At 45.6% G+C, this 26,434-nt stretch overlaps 1 protein-coding gene across 6 annotated transcripts in view; it reads left to right on the top strand.

Annotated features, from left to right (window-relative positions):
* Window positions 1-26,434, top strand: part of myo9ab (myosin IXAb) — a 220,952-nt gene that overhangs the window by 183,786 nt on the left and 10,732 nt on the right. For 4 of the 6 annotated variants that reach the window (XM_065022697.1, XM_065022694.1, XM_065022696.1 and 1 more), the window contains exons 25-36: window positions 150-1,493; window positions 1,826-1,922; window positions 2,365-2,583; window positions 4,259-4,359; window positions 4,729-4,850; window positions 10,463-10,677; window positions 12,472-12,588; window positions 15,222-15,410; window positions 18,955-19,002; window positions 19,104-19,215; window positions 21,117-21,178; window positions 26,092-26,284. In XM_065022697.1, coding sequence (XP_064878769.1) covers window positions 150-1,493; window positions 1,826-1,922; window positions 2,365-2,583; window positions 4,259-4,359; window positions 4,729-4,850; window positions 10,463-10,677; window positions 12,472-12,588; window positions 15,222-15,410; window positions 18,955-19,002; window positions 19,104-19,215; window positions 21,117-21,178; window positions 26,092-26,284 — 2,819 coding nt within the window. The remainder of the gene's footprint in view (window positions 1-149; window positions 1,494-1,825; window positions 1,923-2,364; window positions 2,584-4,258; window positions 4,360-4,728; window positions 4,851-10,462; window positions 10,678-12,471; window positions 12,589-15,221; window positions 15,411-18,954; window positions 19,003-19,103; window positions 19,216-21,116; window positions 21,179-26,091; window positions 26,285-26,434) is intronic. The other 2 variants (XM_065022695.1, XM_065022699.1) reach the window with 1 other exon arrangement.

Here is a 26,434-nt window from a genome sequence, read left to right as displayed (position 1 = left end):
TGTTTTAGTGCTGGGGCTGGAACAAAAGCTTGCACACTATTGCTCCCAGGTCCAAATGATCCTACATTGATGAATAACATCGGATACGAGAAGGAATGGAAGGAAGATTGCTTAAAACTGTGTTTGCTTACAATGACTGTTTCCTACAGGTTCACAGAACTAAAAGAGCAGAGTATGCATGAAAAGCAGTTGCTCAATGGACAAAGGAGCCCCACCACAGAAGAAAGAAAGCCAGAGAGGACCATTGGCCTGGATACTGACACCTCGGACGAACAGGTCCTCGAGATCAACCACAATCATGACATCCAAGATGTCTCCACAGTCTGGCCTACTGAAGACTCTAAGGAGTCTAAGTCAGCGTGTTTAGTGAAGGAGGAGGAAGAAGGAGAGAGCGAGAGAAGCCAGAGTATAGAGGAGCCCAACTGCCACAAGACACGGGCCAAGAGACAGAGCCGGCGCATGAGGGAGCTGGAGCAGGCCCAGTTCAGCCTGGAGCTACTCAAGGTGCGGACCCACAGCACAGGAGGGACTCTGCAAGAGGAGGAGACCCCTGTACCCCCATGTCCGGACAGCACCCCCTGTCCCCTGGACGACCACCAGCCCTCCTCGCCCCACCGGTGCTTCCCCGTTAGCCACGGGAGCTTTGAACTGCTCGACACCACCATGGATGTGGAGGCGGGAAGGCCTGGTTACCCCGGTTGCCATGCTACCCAGTCCACGCCGCTCCGGACCTCTTCCCAAGAGGATTTGAATGGACCAAGGTCTCCAGAGTCCCAGCCCCAGCCACAGAATGACCTGGAGGTGGTAAATGAGAATGATCCAAGCCCCAGGATGGAGGAACTACCTATCAAGGAGGTGGTGGCAGAGGATCCACAAGCTACCTTCTATATCCCCTCTGAGGACCAAAGCCACGAGCCCAAGCAAGAGAGCCCAGGCAAGCCCGTGAAGGAGAGGCGAGAGTCCGCCTTACGAAGGCCCGTGGTTGTGGTCATCAGCATGCAGAAGGAGACCCCTCTGGAGGGGGAGCTGTGGGCGGCGCCAGCCCAAGAGCGTGCACTCCAGACAGGTGTGACCACCACTGCCTCCCGCCTTACACCCATCGCCGGCCTGGAAGTATCAGAGAAGGCCCAGCCACCCAGGACTGTTTCCCAGCCTCGGAGAGACTTAGCTGGGGTAGACGGGTCTAGCTTGGTCCCCTCCTCCACCTCCACCCATGGCCTTTGTCCTTCTGAGGTAGACATCCAGATAGTCCCCGAGCCCAAGGCCCCATCCGGTGAAGTCCTACCCAGCCAGATGGAGAGGAAGGCAGGCTGGCCGGTGCAGGACAACTGGGTCTCCACCAACAGTATCTTGGAGAGCAGGGAAGTTTCCACCAAAGCAGCAGCCAAGGCACCACAGAAGAAGAGCCCGACCCAGACCATCATTGTCAGTATGACCGAGAAGCCCCCCACCAACACCACATTCTGCTCCCGACGCAAGCTCCCCTTCTCCAAGTGAGTAACTGACAATGATGTAACATTGCTGTAATGATTTTGCTCAGTCAAAGTGTCGCTTAGCAAAAGCTTTGTAATTAATTTCTTCTCTCTACACTAGCTTGACTCTGTTCACTAACAGGCAGTGTGTACAAATTAACACTTTCATTTCAACAAATCACCACAGGGCTCTTCTTTTCTCCAAATGTACAGAAATGTATTTCTTATTTCTGTTTTTTTTTTTTCATTGCCTTGATCAGCAAAAACACAGGAAAAATACGTTTGAATATGTAACTAAATGCGTACACTTGAAAGTCAACAAATAGTTGTAACGTTTCCTGAATGTGTTGTAGGTCTGATAAGGACCTGGTGAACCAGGAGCGGTCGTTGGCCATGCATAGACAGGAGGCCTCCGCCTCTAGAGCCACCGCTGGACAGAGAACCAAAGAGGTGGGTTGCGTACAAGTACACTACCCAAAGGGCATACACACACACACACACAGAGTACACAATACACAAAGAGTTTACACATGCGGATCTTGGGAGTTTTGTTTTTAAGAACTTACATACTGTAACTTACATAACTCGTTACTCATTCTGTTGTAATATACTAAAGCACTCTATGTTGATGTGTAGTTCCTACTGATATATTGTTTAAACTAATTAATAGAACCAGCAGCTGTGGCTTGTATGTGCATGTGAGAGTGTGTGCTTGTATAAGTTGCATGTCTTGTAAATTTGTGTCACTCAGACTGTCAGTGTGTCTCTATGTGATAACCACATAGAACACATATACACACACACGGTTCCTCTACACACAAACACACACACATCCCTATCTCCCATCACGTACCCAGGCCACTGACGTGTTGTGGTGTGTGTGGTTGAGCAGGTGGGCCGGCCCGGCCCCAAAAAGAAAGCCCGTATGTCTCGGACCCGCTCTGACTTCCTGACCCGCTGTAACTCCGAGGGGGCGGGCCAGTCGGACGATGACGACGTCGACACATTCTACACCCCCGCCCTGTCCTGCACGCTGCCCCTCCTCCCCCCGCCCCCCCTGACCCACCCCAAGGGGGGCACTGAGCCGGCCTGTTACAGTGACTCTGAAATGGTAAACGGACCCTGCAGGGGTCCAAGTGACCCCCCCCCTCCTGTCCCCTGCCTCCTACTGACCCCCACCCAATTTATTTTCTCTCTGGGGGCCATGCTTACTAGCCTGAGGGTACTCTTTTAACACGACTAACCCCATTGAACTAGAATCCTCCAACTTCGTTTAGTTTTTACCCACTGGACAGAGACATGTTTCTGTACTACCAGCTCGTTGCTTGACGCTCCTTTATTTCTCAGATAGGGGGAAAAACCCGACACGGGCTCAGGCTTCTTCTAGCGATAGTTTGTCGCAACTAAAAAACTTTACAGCATGGCTGCAACTGTAAGTGGTAATGTCATGGTTTCAGATTTGTGTTTTCTCCCGAACAGAATAATCATCCTTCATAAACACCCAGTACCCCTAACCAACCACAGATCTAAGATCAGATAACCTAACCCCTAACCTTAACCTTCATTTTGGAGGTTTAAAAGTTGATCTGGGGCCTCCCGGGTGGCGCAGTGGTTAAGGGCGCTGTACTTCAGCGCCAGCTGTGCCATCAGAGTCCCGAGGTCCGTGGGGCGACGCACAATTGGCCTAGCGTCGCTCGGGTTAGGGAGGGCTTGGTCGGTGGGGGTGTCCTTGTCTCATCGCGCACCAGCGACTCCTGTGGCGGGCTGGGCGCAGTGTGCGCTAGCCAAGGTGGCCAGGTGCACGGTGTTTCCTCCGGCACATTGGTGCGGCTGGCTTCCGGGTTGGATGCGCACTGTGTTAAGAAGCAGTGCGGCTTGGTTGGGTTGTGTATCGGAGGACGCATGACTTTCAACCTTCGTCTCTCCCGAGCCCGTACGGGAGTTGTAGCGATTAGACAAGATAGTAGCTACTACAACAATTGGATACCACGAAATTGGGGAGAAAAAAGGGTAAAATAAAAAATAAAATAAAAGTTGATCTGACCTGGAGCAGTAGTCAGGAGCTGACCTGGAGCTGATCTGACCCTTCGGCAGTAGTCTTGTGTCTACTCTGATCTTGTGACATCCGTCTAGTTGCTGGAAGAGGAGAAATGCAATGTCCCTCTCCTCTTAGCCTGGTCCCAGAACTGTTTGTGCTGTCTTGCTAACTCCTATGGTTATCCCAAACAGATCTGGGACCAGGTTAGTCCAACTAGTCTTAGCCAGAAGTGCAATCGGTGATGCATGCTGGAACCTTCTACCATTGACACCATTTCATTAATACCTTTTATTATTTCCCTAACAGGTCTTTCCGAGCATGAGCACCCTCCCTCCCTCACCCAGTCATATCTCCTTTAGTTTGAAATAGTAGTTTTCTGATCAAATATGTCTGTACTCTATATGTAAACATGTCTATGTCTCAGTATTCAAACATGTTAGATTGTTTGTGGACTGTTGGCTGTTGTTTTGTGCAGAATGAATGAGTGATGGATGGATGCTGTAGGAACATCCAACGTGGATGTATTTCTTTGTTCTGAGATTCAGGTTTGATTGCACTGCCCTCTATAGGACAATGCATTTTCATGTCTCAAATGTGTCTCCTTCTGCCTTTTCAGCATATGACTCAAAGACATGGCAAAATAGCCTGAGCGTTTTGATGCCCAATCAATCAATATTGAAAATATTTCACTTCCCTATGTTTGGTCTCAAGACTTACCTTGCTACACCCTAACTTTCTATTCTCCCAGGCTTCTCACAAGGAAGAGCATAAGAAGTTCCACAAGACTATGTCTTCAGGGGACCTGGGCAAGGTAGCAGCGCTTGGGAAGACATCCAGTCAGGATGGAAGGTAGCTACAGCACCTTCTCCTGCTCTCTAGCCCATATTACAGTAGCAAGACGCAATGTCTCAATTGATAGAGCATGGCTCTTGCAACGTAAGGATTGTGGGTTCGATTCCCGGGACCACCCATATACGAAAAATGGATTCACACAGGACGGTGGATAAGTGTCTTCTAAATGGCATTTATTATTATTATTATATTACAATCATTATGCAGAGGCACAAATGGAGCTCATATTGTATTAAACTGACTATTAGCCTTATACAAAGACAAATCCGAGCCAGCACACACACTGGCGAATCTGGTCGGCCCAATCGAAATAGAATAAAGGTTTGTTTTGTTCTAAACTGCCTGTGTTGACTCTGTTTGTGGCAGCAGAGTGCGAGGGAAGATGCGTTTCTGGGGCAAGGCCAAGCATGCAGAGAAGAAGCTGTCCAGAGAGAAGCAGCAGACCACCAGGAGTGAGTCCACACAGGGAGACTGCACCGACAAGACAGGTAATTACACTGTGTGTGCGCGCGCGCGCAATGGACAATAAAGTTGTTCATACCATGGCATTGTTGAATACTTGTTTCTGCTAGCTTGAAGGGCATTCTGGAGCGTGTGTTATTCCCCAATAACGCATGGTATATTTGCACGGTAGAATTCAAATGTTTATAGTTTATTCTGACATGTTCTATGTTTGAGCTGCCTTTGAAAGTAAAAATCGAATTGAAAACATCATTGTTTTCATTGTTGAATTTGATTTTAGGTCAGCTAGGACTGATCGGGTTTGCATCGAAACTAGAGTCTGTTTGTTTGGTTACCATGGCAGCTACTGACGCTATCTGGTAAACTTCCTAGCTAACGTTACTTCAGTGGATGTTGAACACATTTCTACCGGCAAATGAACACGTTCTCTGGAAAACACCTTCCATGTTGTTCATCATTTTCCAGAGAACGAATAGCCCCTCGTTGATAATCCCTTACATATTGTATAACACTGGACATGTGACATTCCAACAACAACAACATAAAAGTCACATGCTTTATAAACAACAGGTGTAGACTAACAGTGAAATGCTTCATTAAGAGCCCTTCCCAATAAGACAGAGAAAAAATAATAACACAAGGAATAAATACAATAAAAAAATAAAAATGTTATTATTTAACCCGGCAAGTCCGTTAAGAACAAATTCTTATTTACAATGATGGCCAAACCCTAACCCACGGGACTCCCAATCAACACCTGTAGTGACGCCTCTAGCACTGAGATGCAGTGCCTTAGACTGCTGTGCCACTCGGGAGCCCCATGATTAACAATAACTTGGCTATATACACTGGGTACCAGCACCGAGTCGATTTGCAGGGGTACAAGGTAATTGAGGTACAGTGGGGCAAAAAAGTATTTAGTCAGCCACCAATTGTGCAAGTTCTCCCACTTAAAAAGATGAGAGGCCTGTAATTGTCATCATAGGTACACTTCATCTATGACAGACAAAATAAGGGAAAAAAATCCAGAAAATCACATGGTAGGATTTGTTATGAATTTATTTGCAAATTATGGTGGAAAATAAGTATTTGGTCAATAACAAAAGTTTATCTCAATACTTTGTTATATACCCTTTGTTGGCAATGACAGAGGTCAAACGTTTTCTGTAAGTCTTCACACACTGTTGCTGGTATTTTGGCCCATTCCTCCATGCAGATCTCCTCTAGAGCAGTGATGTTTTGGGGCTGTTGCTGGGCAACACAGACTTTCAACTCCCTCCAAAGATTTTCTATGGGGTTGAGTTCTGGAGACTGGCTAGGCCACTCCAGGACCTTGAAATGCTTCTTACGAAGCCACTCCTTCGTTGCCCGGGCGGTGTGTTTGGGATCATTGTCATGCTGAAAGACCCAGCCACGTTTCATCTTCAATGCCCTTGCTGATGGAAGGAGGTTTTCACTCAAAATCTCACAATACATGGCCCCATTCATTCTTTCCTTTACACGGATCAGTCGTCCTCATCCCTTTGCAGAAAAACAGCCCCAAAGCATGGTGTTTCCACCCCCATGCTTCACAGTAGGTATTGTGTTCTTTGGATGTAACTCAGCATTCTTTGTCCTCCAAACACGACGAGTTGAGTTTTTACCAAAAAGTTCTATTTTTGTTTCATCTGACCATATGACATTCTCCCAATCTTCTTCTGGATCATCCAAATGCTCTCTAGCAAACTTCAGACATTCCACCATAATTTGCAAATAAATTCATTAAAAATCCTACAATGTGATTTTCTGGATTTGTCTTCTCATTTTGTCTGTCATAGTTGAAGTGTACCTATGATGAAAATTACAGGCCTCTCTCATCTTTTTAAGTGGGAGAACCTGCACAATTGGTGGCTGACTAAATACTTTTTTGCCCCACTGTATATACAGTTGAAGTCGAAGTTTACATACACCTTACACAAATACATTTAAACTCCATTTTTCACTATTCCTGACATTTAATTCAAAATCCCTGTCTTAGGTCAGTTAGGATCACCACTTTATTTTAAGAATGTGAAATGTCCGAATAATAGTTGAGTGATTTATTTCAGCTTTTATTTCTTTCATCACATTCCCAGTGGGTCAGATACACTAAATTAGTATTTGGTAGCATTGGCTATGAATTGTTTAACTTGGGTCAAACGTTTTGGGTAGCCTTCCACAAGCATCCCACAATAAGTTGGGTAAATTTTGGCCCATTCCTCCTGACAGAGCTGGTGAAACTGAGTCAGGTTTGTAGGGTTCCTTGCTCGCACAAGCTTTTTCAGTTCTGCATACAAATATTCTATAGGATTGAGGTCAGGGCTTTGTGATGGCCTCTCCAATACCTTGACTTGGTTGTCCTTAAGCCATTTTGCCACAACTTTGGAAGTATGCTTGGGGTCATTGTCCATTTGGAAGACCCATTTGCGAGCACGCTTTAACTTCCTGACGGATGTCTTGAGATGTTTCTTCAATATATCCACATAATTTTCCATCCTCATGATGCCATCTGTTTTGTGAAGTGCACTAGTCCTTCCTGCAGCAAAGCACCCCCACAACATGAGGCTTCCACCCCCGTGCTTCACGGTTGAGATGGTGTTCTTCGGCTTGCAAGCATTTTCCCTCCAAACATAACGATGGTCATTATGGCCAAACAGTTCTATTTTTGTTTCATCAGACCAGAGAACATTTCTCCAAAGAGTACGATCTTTGTCTGTTTTTTTTATGGGGGTTTTGGAGCAGTGGCTTCTTCCTTGCTGACCTGCCTTTCAGGTTATGTTAATATATGACTCGTTTTACTGTGGCTATAGATACTTTTGTACCTGTTTCCTCCAGCATCTTCACAAGGTCCTTTGCTGTTGTTCTGGGATTGTTTCGCACTTTTCGCACCAAAGTATGTTCATCTCTCGGAGACAGAACGCATCTCCTTCCTGAGCGGTATGATGGCTACGTGGTCCCATGGTGTTTATACTTGCGTACTATTGTTTGTACAGATGAACGTGGTACCTTCAGGCGTTTGGAAATTGCTCCCAAGTATGAAGCTGACTTGTGGAGGTCTACAATTTATTTTTCTGAAGTCTTGGCTGATTTCTTTTGATTTTCCCATGATGTCAAGCACTGAGCTTGAAGGTAGGCCTTGAAATATATCCACAGGTACACCTCCAATTGACTCAAATTATGTCAATTAGCCTATCAGAAGCTTCTAAAGCCATGACATCGTTTTCTGGAATTTTCCAAGCTGTTTAAAGCAACAGTCAACTCGGTGTATGTAAACCTCTGACCCACTAGAATTGTGATACAGTGAATTGTAAGTGAAATAATCTGTCTGTAAACAATTGTTGGAAAAATTACTTGTGTAATGCACAAAGTAGATGTCCTAACTGACTTGCCAAAACTATAGTTTGTTAACAAGAAATTTGTGGAGTGGTTGAAAAGCAAGTTTTAATGACTCCAACCTAAGTGTATGTAAAGTTCTGACTTCAACTGTATGTTCATATAGGTAGGGGTGAAGTGACTAGGCAACAGCATAGGTAATGAACATTAACAGCAGCTTATGTGATGAGTCAAAAGAGTTCAAAAAGGGTATCTGTTTGTTTAACTATTTAGTAGTCATGTCTTGAAGCTGTTCAGGGACCTGTTAGTTCCAGACTTGGTACATCGGTACCGCGCGCCGTGTGGTAGCAGAGAGAACAGTTCGTGGCTTGGGTAGCTGGAGTCTTTGACAATTTGTAGGGCCTCCCTCTGACACCGCCTGGTATAGAAGTCCTGGATGGCAAGGAGCTCAGCCCTTGTGATTTACTGGGGGGGAAGAGCCATTGTCGTGTCTTCACAACTGCTGGTGTGTATGGACCATGTTATTTTACAGCTTACAATTGGTTCATCCCCCCCCTCTCCCCTGTAACCTTTCCCCAGGTCGTTGCTGTAAATGAGAATGTCTCAGTCAACTTACCTGGTAAAATAAGGATAACAAAATGTATAATAAATCAATTATTCCTTAGTGATGTGGAAACCAAGGATTTTGAAGCTCTCGACCTGCTCCGCTGCAGCCCTGTTGATGTGCATGGGGGCGTGCTCGGCCCTCAAATTCCTGTAGTCCACAATCAGCTAGTTTGTCTTGCTGACGTTGAGGGGAGAGGTTGTTGTCCTGGCACCACACTGCCAGGTCACTGCCCTTCTCTTTATAGGCGGTCTCATCGTTGTCGGTGATCAGGCCTACCACTGTCGTGTCGTCAGCAAGCTTAATGATGGTGTTGGAGTCGTGCGCAGCCACGCAGTTGTGGGTGAACAGGGAATACAGGAGAAGACTAAGCACACACCCCAAGTGGGGCCCCCTGTGTTGAGTGTCAGCTTGGTGGATGTGTTGTTGCCCACCCTCACCACCTGGGATGGCCCGTCAGGGCCAATTGCGGAGGGAGGTGTTCAGTCCTAGGGTTCTGTGCTTAGTGATGAGCTTGGAGGGCACTATGGTGTTGGAACACTGAGCTGTAGTCAATGAACAGCGTTCTCACATAGGTGTGCCTCTTGTCCAGGTGGGAGAGGCTCGTATGGGGTGCGAAATGAATTGTGTCATCTGTGGATCTGTTGGGGCGGTATGCAAATTAGAGTGGGTCCAAGGTGTGTTGGATGATGGTGTTGATGTGAGCAATGACCAGCTACGGTGCTATAGTCGTTTAGACAAGATATCTTGGCATTCTTGGTCACAGGGACTATGGTGTTCTGCTTGAAACATGTAGTTATTTCATACTGGGTTAGGAAGATTTTGAAAATGACACCCGCCAGCCCCGAAGTACACTTCCTGTTAATCTGTCCGGCCCACGGCTTTGTGAATGTTAACCTGTTTAAATGTCCTATTCACATCGGCTAAGGAGAGCGAGATAACACAACTTCGTCCGGAACTGCTGGTTCCCTCATGTATGGTTCAGTGATGGTTCCCTCGAAGCGAGCATAGAAGGCATTTAGCTTGTCTGGTAGGCTCACGTCAATGGGCGGCTCACGGCTTGGTTTTGCATTGTAATCTGTGATAGTTTGCAAGCCCTGCCACATCCAACGAGCGTCAGAGCCTGCATGGTAGGATTTCGATCTTAGTCCCGTATTAACATTTGTGTGTTTGATGGCTCGTCGGAGGTTGTAGCGGGATTTCTTCTAAGCTTCTGGGTTAGTGTCCCACTCCTTGAAAGCGGCAGCTCTAGCCTTTAGCTTAGTGTGAATGTTGACGTCATCAATGCACTTATTAGTGAAGCCGGTGACTTGATGTGGTGAACTCTTCAATGTTATCAATGAACACATTCCAGTCTGTGCTAGCGAAGCAGTCCTGCAGTTTAGCATCCGCTTCATCGGGCCACTTCCACATTGAGTGCGTCAGTGGTACTTTTTGAGTTAAGAGTTTTTGCTTGTAATCAGGTATCGGGAGGATAAAGTTTTTGGTCATATTTGTCAAAGGGAGTGTGAGGAAGAGCCTTGTATGTGTTTCTGATTGTGGATTAAAGGTGATCTAGAGCTTTGTTGCCCCTAGTGGCACAGGTGACGTGCTGTTAAAAAATACAACTGAATAGAAAACCAAAACAATTGTCTTCACAACACCGTTACTGTGTCTTTGTCTCTCTGTGCTTTGCGGGTCAAGATGGCACGTCATCTCCCCCCCACAGTCCCGACCTGACTGCAACCAGGGGCCGGGATTCCAAGGAGAACAAGGACCCCTCTCCCAAAGTGAGGCGGAGACGCAGCGTCAAGATCAGCAGCGTGGCCCTAGAGCCTGCCCAGTGGCAGAACGATGCTCTGCACATCCTCACCAACGCCCATGACTACAGGAGCATGAATGACTTCCTCATGAAGAAGGTAGACAGACTATGTATACCTGTCTGTCTTACAAACACTCTCAAGTAAATGCACAGGGCACTACAGAAAACTGTTGGTTTCCTAATTTAAGATGATACACAATACACACACATAGAAATGCACGCTCACACATACAGAAGTGTACACAATCAGTGAGTTCAGAAAGTATTCAGACCCCCTCCCCTCCCTTTTTCCAAATTTTGTTTCGTTACAGCCTTATTCTAAAATGGATTAAATAAAATAAAACATCCTCATCAATCTACACACAATAACCAATAATGACAAAGTGAAAACAGGTTTTTAGACATTTCTGCAAATGTATTTCAAATGTAAAAAACAGATACCTTATTTACGTAAGTATTCAGACCTTTTGCTATGAGACTCGAAATTGAGCTCATGTGCATCTTGTTTCCATTGATCCTCCTTGAGATGTTTCTACAACCTGATTGGAGTCCAGCTGTGGTAAATTCAATTGATTGGACATGATTTGGAAAGGCACACACCTGTCTATATAAGGTCCCACAGTTGACAGTGCATGTCAGAGCAAAAACGACGCCATGAGGTCGAAGGAATTATCCGTAGAGCTCAGAGACAGGATTGTGTTGAGGCACCGATCTGGGGAAGGGTACCAAAAAAGTTCTGCAGCATTGAAGCTCCCCAAGAACACAGTGGCCTCCATCATTCTTAAATGGAAGAAGTGTGGAACCGCCAAGACTCTTCCTAGAGCTGGCGGCCTGGCCAAACTGAGCAATCAGGGGAGAAGGGCCTTGGTCAGGGAACTTCCAAAAGGACAACCATTTCTGCAGCACTCCACAAATCAGGCCTCTATGGTAGAGTGGCCAGACGGAAGCCACTCTACCTGGGGGGAAAAAACCCGCTTGGAATTTGCCAAAAGGCACCTAAAGACTGTCAGACCATGAGAAACGAGATTCTCTGTTCTGATGAAACCGAAATTGAACAGCCAGAGCCTGGACTTGAACCCGATCGAACATCTCTGGAGAGACCTGAAAATACCTGTGCAGCAACGCTGACAGAGCTTGAGAGGATCTGCCAGGAAGAACGGGGGAAACTCCCCAAATACAGTTATGCCAAGCTTCTAGCATCATACCCAAGAGGACTCAAGGCTGTAATCTCTGTCGAAGGTGCTTTACAAAGTACTGAGTAAAGGCTATGAATACTTATGTAAACGTTATATTTCAGGTTTTTTTTTAAATATAAATGAGCAAACATTTCTAAAAACATGTTTTTGTTTTGTCATTATGGGCTATTGTGTATAGGTTGATGATGGGGGGACAAAAAAGCAAATAATTCAATTATAGAATACGGCTGTAACGTAACAAAATGTGGAGAAAGTCACGGGGATCTGAATTTTTCCGAATGAATTGTACATTCACCAACATTCACTTATTCTCAAATGCAGTCGTGTAAATGACTTCATCATTAAAGGTGGACTCAGCGATCGGTCGCAGATGCAGACAATAAACAGCATAATGGGTCGTTGTAGCGTGAGGCTCAACTTCTCCGCTGTTTTGGTCCTGTGGCTATACCAGGCTGCAACAGCGTGATGCGAACCCGTGCACACACACAGACACTGTGTGCGACTGTGCGAGAGCAATGTCTCCACACACACACACACCAGAATGCTACAGCAGTGCTGTATTGTACTATACCGTATAATACGAGAGTCACATATTTACACAGCAGCAGCATACTTTAGGTTTTGTAGACTACAGCATTTGATGAGTTTGATGAAGGAAACCTGCATTTATTATGACCATTTATTGTACCACATAGATCAATGACCTGGACTCTGAGGACGGCAAGAAGGACACCTTGGTGGACGTGGTCTTCAAGAAGGCTCTGAAGGAGTTCCGCCTCAACATATTCAACTCCTACTCGACCGCTCTGGCTGTGAGTACCACTGTGGTTGTTTCGCTGTCATTTCAAGTTTGAAGGTATGTACAGGATACACATGGTATACACCGTCCAACAAAATGCTTACTTGCAGGTTCCTTCGCAACAGTAATAAGAAATAACAAAAGATAAGAATACGAACATAAAGTTAATGGCTCAGTAGAATAGAATAAACATTTTAGTATAAGTATAATATAGGAAGGCACAATTTATAGTACGGTAATTACACGTGTATCAGCAAAGGGAGATTAGCAATTAAATAAGAGTCTAGTAGCAGCAATTGTGATGGGTGGGTGTGTGTGTGTGTGTGTGTGTGTGTGTGTGTGTGTGTGTGTGTGTGTGTGTGTGTGTGTGTGTGTGTGTTAGTAGGGCTGCTACGGTGGCTGTATTTCTGCCACACTGGCAGTCACGTGTCATGACCGCTGTCACATTCCACATGACCGTTGAGTCACGGTAACTAGGCTTCTCCAAAAATGCACTCTGACTCCCGCTGTTGGTCATTAGAAGGCTACGAACCTTTCTAGCGGCCTGATACTCAGCGCTATATTGTCCCTTTAATCATTCTGTCATCAATGTAAATGCAATGGAAAATCAAATCGGACACTTCATTAGAGCCCTGGCATTTAGAGTTTGAGCAGAGTAGGATCACCTCTTGTGTATAAAGAGCCAACTCCTCATAGCTGGTTGATGCATGGAATAAAATGTGTGTTCCTGTAAGCCCATGTTGCGCAACATTTCTATAGGCGTTTGATGGCCTCTTTTAAAAAGAGGAGGATACCATCAGCTTTCTATAGGCTTGCTATATTTATTTCTCAACTTTCCTAATATTAAGAACATTGATTTCCTTTACAACCTGAGTAGCCTACCTGGCTGGCATGAAAATGAACTGCAGGAAAAGCATCCTCCTTTTGCTATTTAAGTGCATACCGATGACATGTCTATTGGTCCATTCTAAATCAAACTAATTTCACACACATATTATTTAGTATATGTAAAGTCTAGATTAAATTCAGAATACTCTGATGGGTGAGAATTGTATCACTGTTTGTGTGCAGTCTAAGGCAAGAAACAACGCATGCATTTATTCCCCAACGTTTTCAAATCATAGTTGCATCCATCGTGTCATGTAGCCTAGCCCATATTTTGATAAGATTTGTATCACAGTTGAAGTGGCCAAATAAAGTGAGTTTTTATTGGGACAGTGACACATTTTGTGTTTTGGCTCTGTACTCGAGCACTTTGGATTTGAAATGATACAATGACTATGAGGTTAAAGTGCAGACTGTCAGCTTTAATTTGAGGGTATTTTCCATCCATATCGGGTGAACCGTTTAGAAATAACAGACCTTTTTTTACATAGTCCCCCTATTTTAGGGGACCAAAAGTATTGGGACAAATTCACTTATGTGTAGTAAAAGGTTTAGTAGTGTTTCTATGGAGCAATTTCCATACCAGGCCGTGATGCCACCGGTTGAGACGCTCTCAATGGTGCAGCTGTAGTATTTGGAGAGGACCCAGGGGTGGCATGCCAATATTCTTCAGCCACCTTAGGAAATAGAGATGCTGTTGCACCCTCTTGACAGGAGTGGTGGTGTTGTTGGTCCATGGCAAGTCCTCGGTGGACGCAGAGGAACTAAAAACTGCTGACTCGCTCTACTGCAGTCCCGTTGATGTGGACCAGGGCGTGTTCCCTCTTCTGCTTCTTGAAGTCAACAATCAATTCCTTTGTTTTGCTGATGTTGAGGGATGGGTTCTTGTTCTAGCACCACAAACACTTACCTCCACCCTATTGGCTGACTCGTCGTTGTTGGTTATCAGGCCTACAACCGTGGTTTCGTCAGCAAACTTGTTGATGGAGTTGGTGCCGTGCAAAGCCACGCAGTCGTATCTGAACAGGGAGTACAGCAGAGGGCTGAGGACACAACCCTGTGTTAAGAGTCAGTGTGGAGGAGGTATTGCCAATCCTCACAGCCTGTGGTCTGTCCATCAGGAAGTTCAGGATCCAGTTGTAGAGGGTAGTGCCCAGACCCAGGGCTTTGTACTTGGTGACGAGCTTGGAAAGAACAATAGTGTTGAATGCTGAACTGTACTCAATGAACAGCATTCTCACAGAGGTGTTCCTCTTGTCCAAAGAGAAAATTGGAGTGGGTCCAGTGTGCCTGGCATGCTGGCCTTGATGTGGGCCATGACCAACGTCTCAAAGCATTTCATGATGAAAGGGGTGAGTGCGATGGGGCGATAGTCATTTGGCCATGCCACCGTGGTTTTCTTGGGCACTGGTCACGATCACTTTTACAGTGGGCCTCAAGGTACTGGGCACACCAATAACAACCGTCAGTGACCACAAATGCTTCTTTACTTGGACAGTGGCTGACTGTATTGTAGCACATTAATCGATTTTTGTAATCTTGCCTCCCTCACTACTACTTTCCTCCTCATCTCTGCCTGTCCCATACTACTTTAGATGGTAGTACTGTCATCAATTGCATTATAACACTCTCTCACAAGATCTCAAAACTCTTTGCAGTAACACATATGGGCTTTTTTCCCGCTAATATCTTCTTCTCCTCGTTCCCTCGTTGCAATCCCCCCCCCCATCTCTTCCTCCTCCCCCTTTCCCTCTCCTCCAGATGGATGACGGTAAGAGTATCCGCTATAAGGACCTGTACGCCCTGTTTGAACACATCCTGGAGAAGAGCATGCGGCTGGAGCAGAGGGACTGGAGCGAGTCGCCCGTCAAGGTCTGGGTCAACACCTTCAAGGTCTTCCTGGATGAGTTCATGACCGAGTACAAGCCCATGGACAGCACCATCGGCAAGGTAGGGTTAGTGTGAGCGGGTGGAAGGATATTGGCTGGCTGGGTGGGTGTGCTTGCGTCCGTACATGTGTCAATGCGTGTGTGTTGTTTTTTTAGAATGTGCTTCGACAGGTCAGTCCCATTTGAGATGGGAATCCTATAGCAGTCTTACAAGCTGATGTGTGGCATGTTGGATCAGTGTTCATTTTGTCAACAGAAATAGTGACAGCAGTGCGAAGGACACGCGACACCCGGCACACACAGCCTACATCAGCTGGTGAGCTGCAGGGGAGTAGGCAAGGGGGTGTAGGCAGACAGGCGCCGCTCCGGCCCCGCTTTCGATTATATACATCGTGCAGGAAACTCTCTTGCTGTAGCAAACAAATCACCACCAGCTTTCTAAATAGCTACCCTTTGCCTGGTTAACAAACACAAGCTGGGCCTCCCGAGTGGCGCAGTCTAAGGCACTGCATCGCAGTGCTAGCTGTGCCACTAGAGATTCTGGGTTCGAGTCCAGGCTCGGTCACAGCCGGCCGCGACCGGGTGGCCTATTGTGCGCCACGTAATTGGCCCAGCGTCGTCCGGGTTAGGGGAGGGTTTGGCCGGCAGGGATGTCCTTGTCCCATCGCGCACTAGCGACTCCTGTGGCGGGCTGGGCGCAGTGTATGCTGACTGTCGCCAGGTGCACGGTGTTTCCTCCGACACATTGGTGCGGCTGGCTTCCGGGTTAAGTGGGCATTGTGGCTTGGTTGGGTTGTGTTTCGGAGAACGCACGGCTCTCGACCGTCGCCTCTCCCCGAGTCCAGACGGGAGTTGCAGCGATGAGACAAGATTGTAACTACCAATTGGGGAGAAAAAGGGGTATAAAAAAACACAAGCTGCTTCACGAAATTTGAAACAATAGCAGCCTTGAGTTTAAGAGAAAAAAAACAAGTCTAGGTATGTTTTTCTCTCACTTCAGTATGGAGAAGTAGTCTGTCTTTGATTTTGTAGTCTCGCTCAACCCTCCTACTTTCTCCACTGCATTTCATAGATAGATTCTGTAGCCACGTCTCCCTCTTTCTCTCAGAGAAAACGGCTTGAGAGATTACCGTTCAAAAGACCCTTAATGCCCATAATGCTGTTTCTTTGTTTCTATCGTACATTGGTGGGTTGTGTTTTACATTCATAAAGAATATTGCTGGCCATTCTAGAACTAGGCTACTTAACCGTTTTAGGCTACTGGGTACAGCAGGATGCAACATTTTGGAACGTTCAGATAGGCTCTGCAGGCTGCCATTAGCAACTCAATTATCCTTAAAACGTCTTCTGTGTTTGATTCTTTTTAAAATAATCGGTTCAAGGACGTACATCTGGTGTATTAGAAGCAATTAATGGTACCATGATTGTCTTCGAATGTTGTATTTATTTACACAAAGGTTGACCACGAAGATCGCCATTTGCCTATTCACTATCATGCGGGATCCTGTTTTCTGCTAACAATGCCTGAAGTACCGCGGTCGGCCTTGAACTTCTGTGGCTTCAATGAGCGCGGGAGCAGTCGTTCTCCCCAGGGAATAACATTGGCTCTATTCATGGAATTCCATCTGCAACATTCAAGAAAGTTTTGCAACGGAACGTGGCCCTACTAACATTACCAGTAGCCTATGCGTAAACATTCGGTGGCACACAAAGAAAGTAAGAGATAGCAAACAATTTATTGACTAAATTCCTCTTGCCACTACACTATGGTCTGGCAGTCTTTAGGTGCCTTTGGACTGGTTAAATAACTTTATTTTGAGTCAATGTGGACCTAGTGACTCAGCACTTGGACTCCAGCCATAGGGACTCGACCATTGGGGACTCGGACTTGAGCACAGGGGACTTGGGACTCGATTCGGACTCTAGGTTTAGTGACTCGACTACATCACTGGGCGAAACGGTCATTAGCTGTCGTTCTACTTTTGGACATCAATGTGGCTTCGGCGTCCGTGGAACGTTGATAACAAAAGGCAATGACGCGACTGAGGTGCAGCCCCATACTACTTTGCGGCACCAACCATCTGGTGATTGTGCTTCTCTCTCTCGCTCCGTCTCCGTGCTTGTATGGGTCAGTTTGTTGTGTATGTATTGTGCAATATTTATGTAGGCTGAATTAGGAATTTACATGGCTAGATCATTTGTATATATTCCTAGATGTGTTTGTCATATGTCTGCTGTTGGGAAGAGAATAGGATGCTATGCAGGACAAGGCTATGTATGTTTGTGCACATGGAAGTCAGTGATTTGTGTGTACTATAGGTTAATGAGGCAATACAAATGCGTTTTGACTCAAATGTGACAAATGAAGGGAATTTAGTTTACAAAAATGGCCCAATGTTTTCGTCATTTTTAACCATAACTACACCTAGTCGTTATTTAAATGACCAAAAATGTGACTAAGTGATATTTTAGTCAAAATGATGAAGACTAGACTAAATGTAAAAAAAAGATTGCCAACATTAACACTGTGTTGGATGTATGGGTGGGTGCATGGCATGTTGGATGGATGGGTGGGTGCATGGCATGTTGGATGGATGGGTGGGTGCATGGCATGTTTGATGGATGGGTGGGTGCATGGCATGTTGGATGGATGGGTGGGTGGGTGCATGGCATGTTGGATGGATGGGTGGGTGGGTGCATGGCATGTTGGATGGATGGATGGGTGGGTGCATGGCATGTTGGATGGATGGATGGATGGGTGGGTGCATGGCATGTTGGATGGATGGGTGGGTGCATGGCATGTTGGATGGATGGGTGGGTGCATGGCATGTTGGATGGATGGGTGGGTACATGGCATGTTGGATGGATGGATGGGTGGGTGCATGGCATGTTGGATGGATGGATGGGTGGGTGCATGGCATGTTGGATGGATGGATGGGTGGGTGCATGGCATGTTGGATGGATGGGTGGGTGGGTGCATGGCATGTTGGATGGATGGATGGGTGGGTGCATGGCATGTTGGATGGATGGATGGGTGGGTGCATGGCATGTTGGATGGATGGATGGGTGGGTGCATGGCATGTTGGATGGATGGATGGGTGGGTGCATGGCATGTTGGATGGGTGGGTGCATGGCATGTTGGATGGATGGATGGGTGGGTGCATGGCATGTTGGATGGATGGATGGATGGGTGGGTGCATGGCATGTTGGATGGATGGATGGATGGATGGGTGGGTGCATGGCATGTTGGATGGATGGATGGATGGGTGGGTGCATGGCATGTTGGATGGATGGATGGATGGATGGGTGGGTGCATGGCATGTTGGGTGGGTGCATGGCATGTTGGATGGATGGATGGATGGGTGGGTGCATGGCATGTTGGATGGATGGGTGGGTGCATGGCATGTTGGATGGGTGGGTGGGTGCATGGCATGTTGGATGGGTGGGTGGGTGCATGGCATGTTGGATGGATGGGTGGGTGCATGGCATGTTGGATGGGTGGGTGGGTGGGTGCATGGCATGTTGGATGGATTGGTGGGCGAAGGCTTGATGGGCGAAGGCCTGATGGGACTAGTCACTGGTCTGTCTGTCTCCTGTTCTCTTAGGCCCCCAAACCAGAACGCAAGAAGAGGAGGAAAAAGGAACCTGACATTGTGAGTACTATATTCTATACCGTATCTCTACGCTTTGTAATGCATTTGATGGCTGTATCTTTATGGCAAACTGAGTTGAGCCCCTCGATCACCCTCTGTAGGTTGAGGAGCACAATGGGCACATCTTCAAGTCCACCCAGTACAGCATCCCCACCTACTGCGAATACTGCTCCTCTCTTATCTGGATGATGGACCGGGCCTGCGTTTGCAAACGTGAGTTCACACACAGACATTAACAGTTCCACTCCACACATACACTCCACACAAAAAAATGGTCAACGACTCCAGTCACCCAAGTTATAGACTGTTCTCTTTGTTTGTTTTCACACTGCTGCTACTCGCTGTTTATGATCTAGTCATAGTCACTTTACACCTACCTACATGTACAAATGACCTCGACTAACCTGTACCCCAGCACATTGACTCGGTACCGGTATCCCCTGTATATAGCCTCATTGTTATTTAATTGTTACTTTTTAGATTTTTTACTTTAGTTTATTTAGTAAATACTTCTTAACTCTATTTTCTTCAAAATGCGTTGTTGGTTAGGGGCTTGTAAGTAAGCATTTCTCGGTAAGGTACTTGTTGTATTTGGCGCATTTGTGACAAGTTCGATTTGATTTGATATACACTGCCTTCACAAAGTATTCACATCCCTTGACTTTTCCCACATTTTGTTGTTACAAAGTGGGATTAAACTGGATTTGATTGTCTTTTTTTGTTGTCAACAATCTAAACAAAATACTCTGTCGAAATGGAAGAAAAAGTCAAATGTTTTAAGAATTTATGGGAAATTAAACACTAATATCTTGATTAGATAAGTATTCAACCCCCTAAGCCAATACATGTTAGAATCACCTTTGGCAACGATTACAGCAATGAGTCTTCCTGGGTACGTCTCTTAAGAGCTTTGTACACCTGGATTGTACAATATTTTACCATTATTCCTTTTTTAAATTCTTCAAGCTCTGTCAAGGTGGTTGTTGATCATTGCTAGACAGCCATTTTCAAGTCTTGCCATAGATTTTCAACCCAATTTAAGTCAAAACTGTAACTAGGCCACTCGGGAACATTCAATGTCGTCTTGGTAAGCAACTCCAGTGTTTATTTGGCCTTGTGTTTTTGAGTTATTGTCCTGCTGAACGGTGAATTTGTCTCCCAGTGACTGTTGGAAAACAGACTGATTCAAGTTTTCCTGGAGGAGTTTTGCCTATGCTTAGCTCGTTTCTGTTTCTTTTCATCGCCTCCCAAAAAATCTCCCCAGTACTTGCCGATGACAAGCTACCCATAATATAATGCAGCCACCACCATACTTGAAAATATGAAGAAAAGGGTTGAATACTTGACTCGAGACATTTCAGCTTTTTTTTATACATATATATATATATATATATTTTTTTTAAATGAAACATAATTCCACTTTGACATTATGGGGTATTGTGTGTAGGCCAGTGACACAAAATCTAAATGTTAACAAGGGTGTGAATACTTTCCTGTTACGTGAATATATTTAGTATAGTTGTATCTAAACTTGTTAAATGTTTCACTATTTCCATTTTTCTGAAATTGACTGAGTAGGATGGTCCTCCCCTTCCTCTGAGGAGGAGCCTCCACTGATATATACAAACACACACAGACTCTCACCATTACATACACACACATATACAACCCCCCCCACACACACACACACTACCACCCTTCCACTCCACACACACACAGACTCCCACCATTACATACACACACACACACACACTACCACCCTTCCACTCCACACACACACACACACACGCCCTCTTCCTCAGCTGCCTCTTAAGTGTCTCTAATCAAATTGTGTCCAGCTGTTCTCATAAATCTATCTCCTCTCCATCCGCTCTCTAATGTTCACTCGAGCACAGGCATTGGCAGCTTTCTCTCTCCAGACTGCCTACTCTATATTTAAGCCTTTTGTGGTCTGCTTGTTGAATGACAGGTTGTGGTTGGACACGAAGCATTGCTAGAACGTTGCTTAAAGGTTAGGGGATGCAGATTGCTTGTTGTTGACAGTTGGAGACTTAGCGTTGAAAGGTTGGGTAAGGGTGTAGAGATTGTGTCTGACTCTGTGTCCTCTTCGACAGTGTGTCGGTACGCCTGCCATAGAAAGTGCTGCTCTAGGATGACCACGAAATGTAGCAAAAAGGTAAGAGGCTATTGTGTATTCATTATTAAGAATGTAAAGAAGGAATAGAGTATCAGGCAAGAGACAATTAAGTACTTGCAGGGATGTTGTAGTTTTTAAAGGGATAATCCATCCAAACCACTAATTCCTATGATTAACAGTGTTAAATAACACAAATATGGGGAAAACCAATCAAAAAAATGATGAACAAATTTTGTCGTTATAACAAGGTTGGTAGCAATGTGAAAATCGTTGAGGAAATCTGTTGCAGCTCAAGTCAACTACAAAACCCATAATGCAATGCTCTCTCTTTGGGCTGGCTAGCTAGCTCGTGGCATGAAAAATAATCTTCACCGTTTGCCATGCACATTTTTTTTTAAAGCAATCAGGGTTAATTCGAGTTGCCTCCTGCCCCCTTAAAAAACAATGTGAAAGCGTACATTTTCAGCCTGCACCGGATAAGAATTAAGGTCAGGCCTGGGCTCATGGTTGGCTCTACATTGTAGCCTTGAGACCAACATGTTGCCATGGGAAGAGAGAGAAGCACATATTTAGTCTATCTCACACAGAGCTAGGATTTATTTAACCTTTATTTAAATAGGCAGTCAGTTAAGAACAAATACTTATTTTCAATGACGGCCTAGGAACTGCCTAGTTCAGGGGCAGAACGACAGATTTGTACCTTGTCAGCTCGGGGATTTGAACTTGCAACCTTTTGGTTACTAGTCCAATGCTCTAACCACTAGTCTATGCTGCTGCCCCGAGGATGAGATTGACTTTCTATGATCTCTCCCCCTCCCTCTGCTCTGATAGACACGAGCCTGCAGCTCTCATCTCTCCAGCGTAGCACTTTGTCATTTATTTCCTTATAGAATCATATCCGTGGGAACCGTGCTGCAGTCTACTGCTGTCTGTTCAGGAAGAAATGAAATCATTCAGAATGTTACACCAGGATTAGGACTATAAACCTAATTTAGCCACAGAGGATCAATAGCTTTAAAAATAAATAAAATGTATTGCCTAGCTGTGAATTGTGTGTAGCCCAATCACAAGGGGTCGGGAACGCGTGGTTAAATCTGTCGGGGAACAGCATGCATCAAAAACAGGCCTTTCACAATATTTCAAATACAATTGCAGGGAAACACAGGTTGGAAAGCAAATTGCTCCTGCTGAAAGAGAAGACTCTAATCTGTCTGTAGGCTACCACAATATTTTCTCAACTCCCAAATAGGTCAAGCGAACAGTAGCCTATTGTACAAAGTAAAACAAGAATATATGCTTTTTTTTGGCACTAGTGCGTCGGCCATCGCCGCCGGTGAGTGAAACGGGAAAGCTTTTTTAGGACTATAACTTCCTCCTCGTATTGTACAATATGTGTCTCAACACACCTAGTTATATTGATGGATTCAAGACGAGGTTGTTTTTATTGAGCTCAGATTCTCAGTTTGCCTGTTATTTCGATCTTTTGCGCAGTAGGAAGATTCTTCTAAGTCTCCAGTCATGTAAAATGACATAGAATGGCACGAAATGCATTTTTAAAAGGCAAAACATTTACGGGACCCTATAGGCTAACAATGTTTGCCTTGTGTTCAACTTTTGCAACCCCCTTTACTCTTCTGCTCTATGTCACTAGGCAAATGCGATGATATTGCGGCATGGTTTGCCAACTTTCTCACTACAAATTAAGGGACAAAAGGTGGCGTGCCTGTGCACGGTGCCACGGCGGTGTGGGTATGGTGTTGTGTGAATGAATATACACTGTATATTCTTATTCAATTGGAAAGGCAAGACATTTTTATATTCCATTTTAGTCTATAGCTTTACTTAAACTGTGTCATTATGTAAACTTATGTGAATAAACCTCAAAATAAATGATCAAAGAAATCACAATTTGGACCTTTACAGCTAAAAAACAACAACAACAAAAAAACATTTAAAATGCAAAAGAGGAAAAGAGGGGAATGAGTCACTCAAAGTCTACTTTTTCCATGGATATTTTTTGCTGCTCTTGACTAATTCAACAGTCCTTCTTCGTCCTTTTGCATAGCCAGAGAGAAGTCCTTACATGACAAGTCACAGATCACAGATATTGAAGTTCATTTTTGATCCGATTTGTCACTGTGCTGCAACTGTTTCTGGAGTCTGGCCATTAAATGGTCACCAGAGAGAGAATCCTCTACAAAGGCATTTGAGTCTGGCACACTGAGGACAAATGAGACAATCCTGAACATGTTGATCAAGTTGGCTTTCCCTAGGTTTTGGAAAACTGCCACCCACTTCTCACTGGTGGATTTTGTGGCATCCTGTCTGGCTTTCTGTATTTCCTCCCGGCACAACACTCTTCATAGAGTTGGTCCATACTGACTGTCTCTGTCATTTTGAGGGCCACCTCCACCTGCTCCAGGTCAGTGAAGGAGAGCTCCTCATAGAGTTGGTCCATACTGACTGTCTCTGTCCTTTTGAGGGCCACCTGCTCCAGGTCAGTGAAGGAGAGCACCTCATAGAGTTGGTCCATACTGACTGTCTCTGTCCTTTTGAGGGCCACCTCCACCTGCTCCAGGTCAGTGATGGAGAGCTCCTCATAGAGTTGGTCAATACTGACTGTCTCTGTCATTTTGAGGGCCACCTCCACCTGCTCCAGGTCAGTGAAGGAGAGCTCCTCATATAGTTGGTCCATACTGACTGTCTCTGTCATTTTGAGGGCCACCTCCACCTGCTCCAGGTCAGTGAAGGAGAGCTCCTCATATAGTTGGTCCATACTGACTGTCTCTGTCATTTTGAGGGCCACCTCCACCTGCTCCAGGTCAGTGAAGGAGAGCTCCTCATAGAGTTGGTCCATACTGACTGTCTCTGTCCTTTTGAGGGCCACCTCCACCTGCTCCAGGTCAGTGATGGAGAGCTCCTCATAGAGTTGGTCCATACTGACTGTCTCTGTCATTTTGAGGGCCACCTCCACCTGCTCCAGGTCAGTGATGGAGAGCTCCTCATAGAGTTGGTCCATACTGACTGTCTCTGTCATTTTGAGGGCCACCTCCACCTGCTCCAGGTCAGTGAAGGAGAGCTCCTCATATAGTTGGTCCATACTGACTGTCTCTGTCATTTTGAGGGCCACCTCCACCTGCTCCAGGTCAGTGAAGGAGAGCATTATAGTGGCTGGTCAGTTTCACCATGACATTTTCTGGTGAGAAATCAAACCACTTGTCAATGTATGTAATGACAGTGTCATAGAACTTCACAAAGTCCTGTTGCCGCTTGGACCTTTGTGCTGACAGTTGTTTGTCCATCAGCTGCTTGGTCTGGTATCCAAAAAGCTGTCCTGTTTCCGCTGAAGCACCTTCATGTTGAACTTTTGGACTTCCTCATAAACATCTGTGATGCAGAGTGTTGTTTCCTCCATTTTTTTTTAACGAGTTGGTCAAAAACACACCCCGCGTTGTGGAAAAAGCACCGATAAATCTCAGCAGCTTCCGTTTTTTTCTTCATACTCAAAAATAGTCTTCAGTGCCACAGGACAGGTCTCCCCAAGGGACCTGAAGTATGAAGTAAGAGCTGACCAGCTTTGCAGGAGACGATCGACAGCTGGATGAAGAGAGAGACATGTCGCAGAATTTCATGCCACTCAACGTCAACAAAGGCAAAAAAATGCACTCAGTACTTCTCTTCGGGAAGCAGATACTGAGAAGTGCTGTCGATCTTTAAAACAATTGTCTCAACATCCACTGACAGCTGACCGCAGGCGTGCTTCCAGGCATAATGAGCTATGTGAGCTGGGCAATTAGCTTTCATAATGCGATTGTTGGCACTGCTCAATAACTGGTAAAACGGAGTGGTATTTCCTGAAGTTGACATTGGCGTTATCTGCTGCATAGGCTGTGCTGTGTCTAATATCCAGTTTGTGCTTTTCCAGACAGTTCATCAGAGCTTGATGTAAGCCATTTACAGTTTCATCACGGTCTTCATAAAAGTCATGTAACTTGGTGCACTCCATCAGAGAATTCTCTCACTCACACTGGAGACATGTTTCCATTTCCCTTGTTCGTGGCGTCACTGGCAACTGCGAAATGCACGGGCTCACCTTCGATCGGGGACAGATCATCCAAAATATCCCGCACAGTCTTTGGTCCTAAAACATGAATTGTATAATCATCTCAGCTTTCGTTCTTCGCAACATTTGAGTCATGAAATAAAGGCACCTTTGAGCTTAACAAGACAGTCGGTGCCGTTGTAGCCGAGTCCGTGTTTAACCATATGGTACACATACGAGGCTTCACTTGCAGCGATTTTTTTCCCCCCCGTTTTTTTCCACAGTAGACGTTACAAAAAAATGCACCGATATTGCTAGCACCTTTAGCTGGCGCGGCCTTCTTGTGCATTCCTGTGGACGCATGCTGAGTTAGGTCATTCTCCTCTCCGTGGCCAATTGAGAATTCCCAACGGCATGAAGTACAGAAAGCTTTCGTCGAGTCACCACTGACGGGTTTAACCCACGTCTTTTTTTGCCTCCCATTGTTTGTTGTAGCTGCACCGTCTTTTCTTTTTTGAAGGTTTATCCATATTTCCTTGATAACCAATTTATCCCAATATAAGGGACATCTCGGCTAATACGGGACAGTTGGCAACCCTATGCAGGCAATACTTTATTATAACATTTTTAGTTTTTCATGCCTTCCGGTACTTTAGAGCTCCCCAGATCACCCCCCTCTCGCGCTCACTTTTTGTTTCGGCACCTGCCGATTTACAAATGAACCACAGGCTAGCTAGTAAGTGTAGCTACACACAATAAATCCAACGTCAGTATCAGCATGTGAAGTAGCTAGCTACAATAGCTGTAAAATAGCCTAAACAAACTCCTCTGTTTGCCTGTACTTCTCAACTTCTATTTCTGTGTGTCCGTCCTTCCATCCGTGTGTTTTCTTTTCTATTTGTGTGTGTAGTACGACCCGGAACTGTCGTCCAGGCAGTTTGGCGTGGAGCTGTCTCGTCTGACCAGCGAGGAGAGGACAGTGCCCCTGGTGGTGGAGAAGCTCATCAACTACATTGAGATGCACGGCCTCTACACCGAGGGCATCTTCAGGAAGTCTGGCTCCACCAATAAGATCAAGGAGCTCCGGCAGGGGCTGGACACAGGTGTGATTGACAGGGTCCTGCTCAGGTTACCGTAGATTGTAGGGTTATGTTGTAAACCGGGGAGGGACAACAGAGCCGCGGTCACCGCACTCTCTATAGGTTTTCTGATTGGTTAATATAATGACAGGATACAGGGAGGTTATTTTAGAA

This window comes from Oncorhynchus nerka, linkage group LG9a (genome assembly GCF_034236695.1).
Source record: "Oncorhynchus nerka isolate Pitt River linkage group LG9a, Oner_Uvic_2.0, whole genome shotgun sequence".
In the NCBI taxonomy this organism is placed as follows: domain Eukaryota; kingdom Metazoa; phylum Chordata; class Actinopteri; order Salmoniformes; family Salmonidae; genus Oncorhynchus; species Oncorhynchus nerka.
Note: the sequence above shows the minus strand (reverse complement) of the source record. Positions and strands in the feature narration are given on the sequence as shown.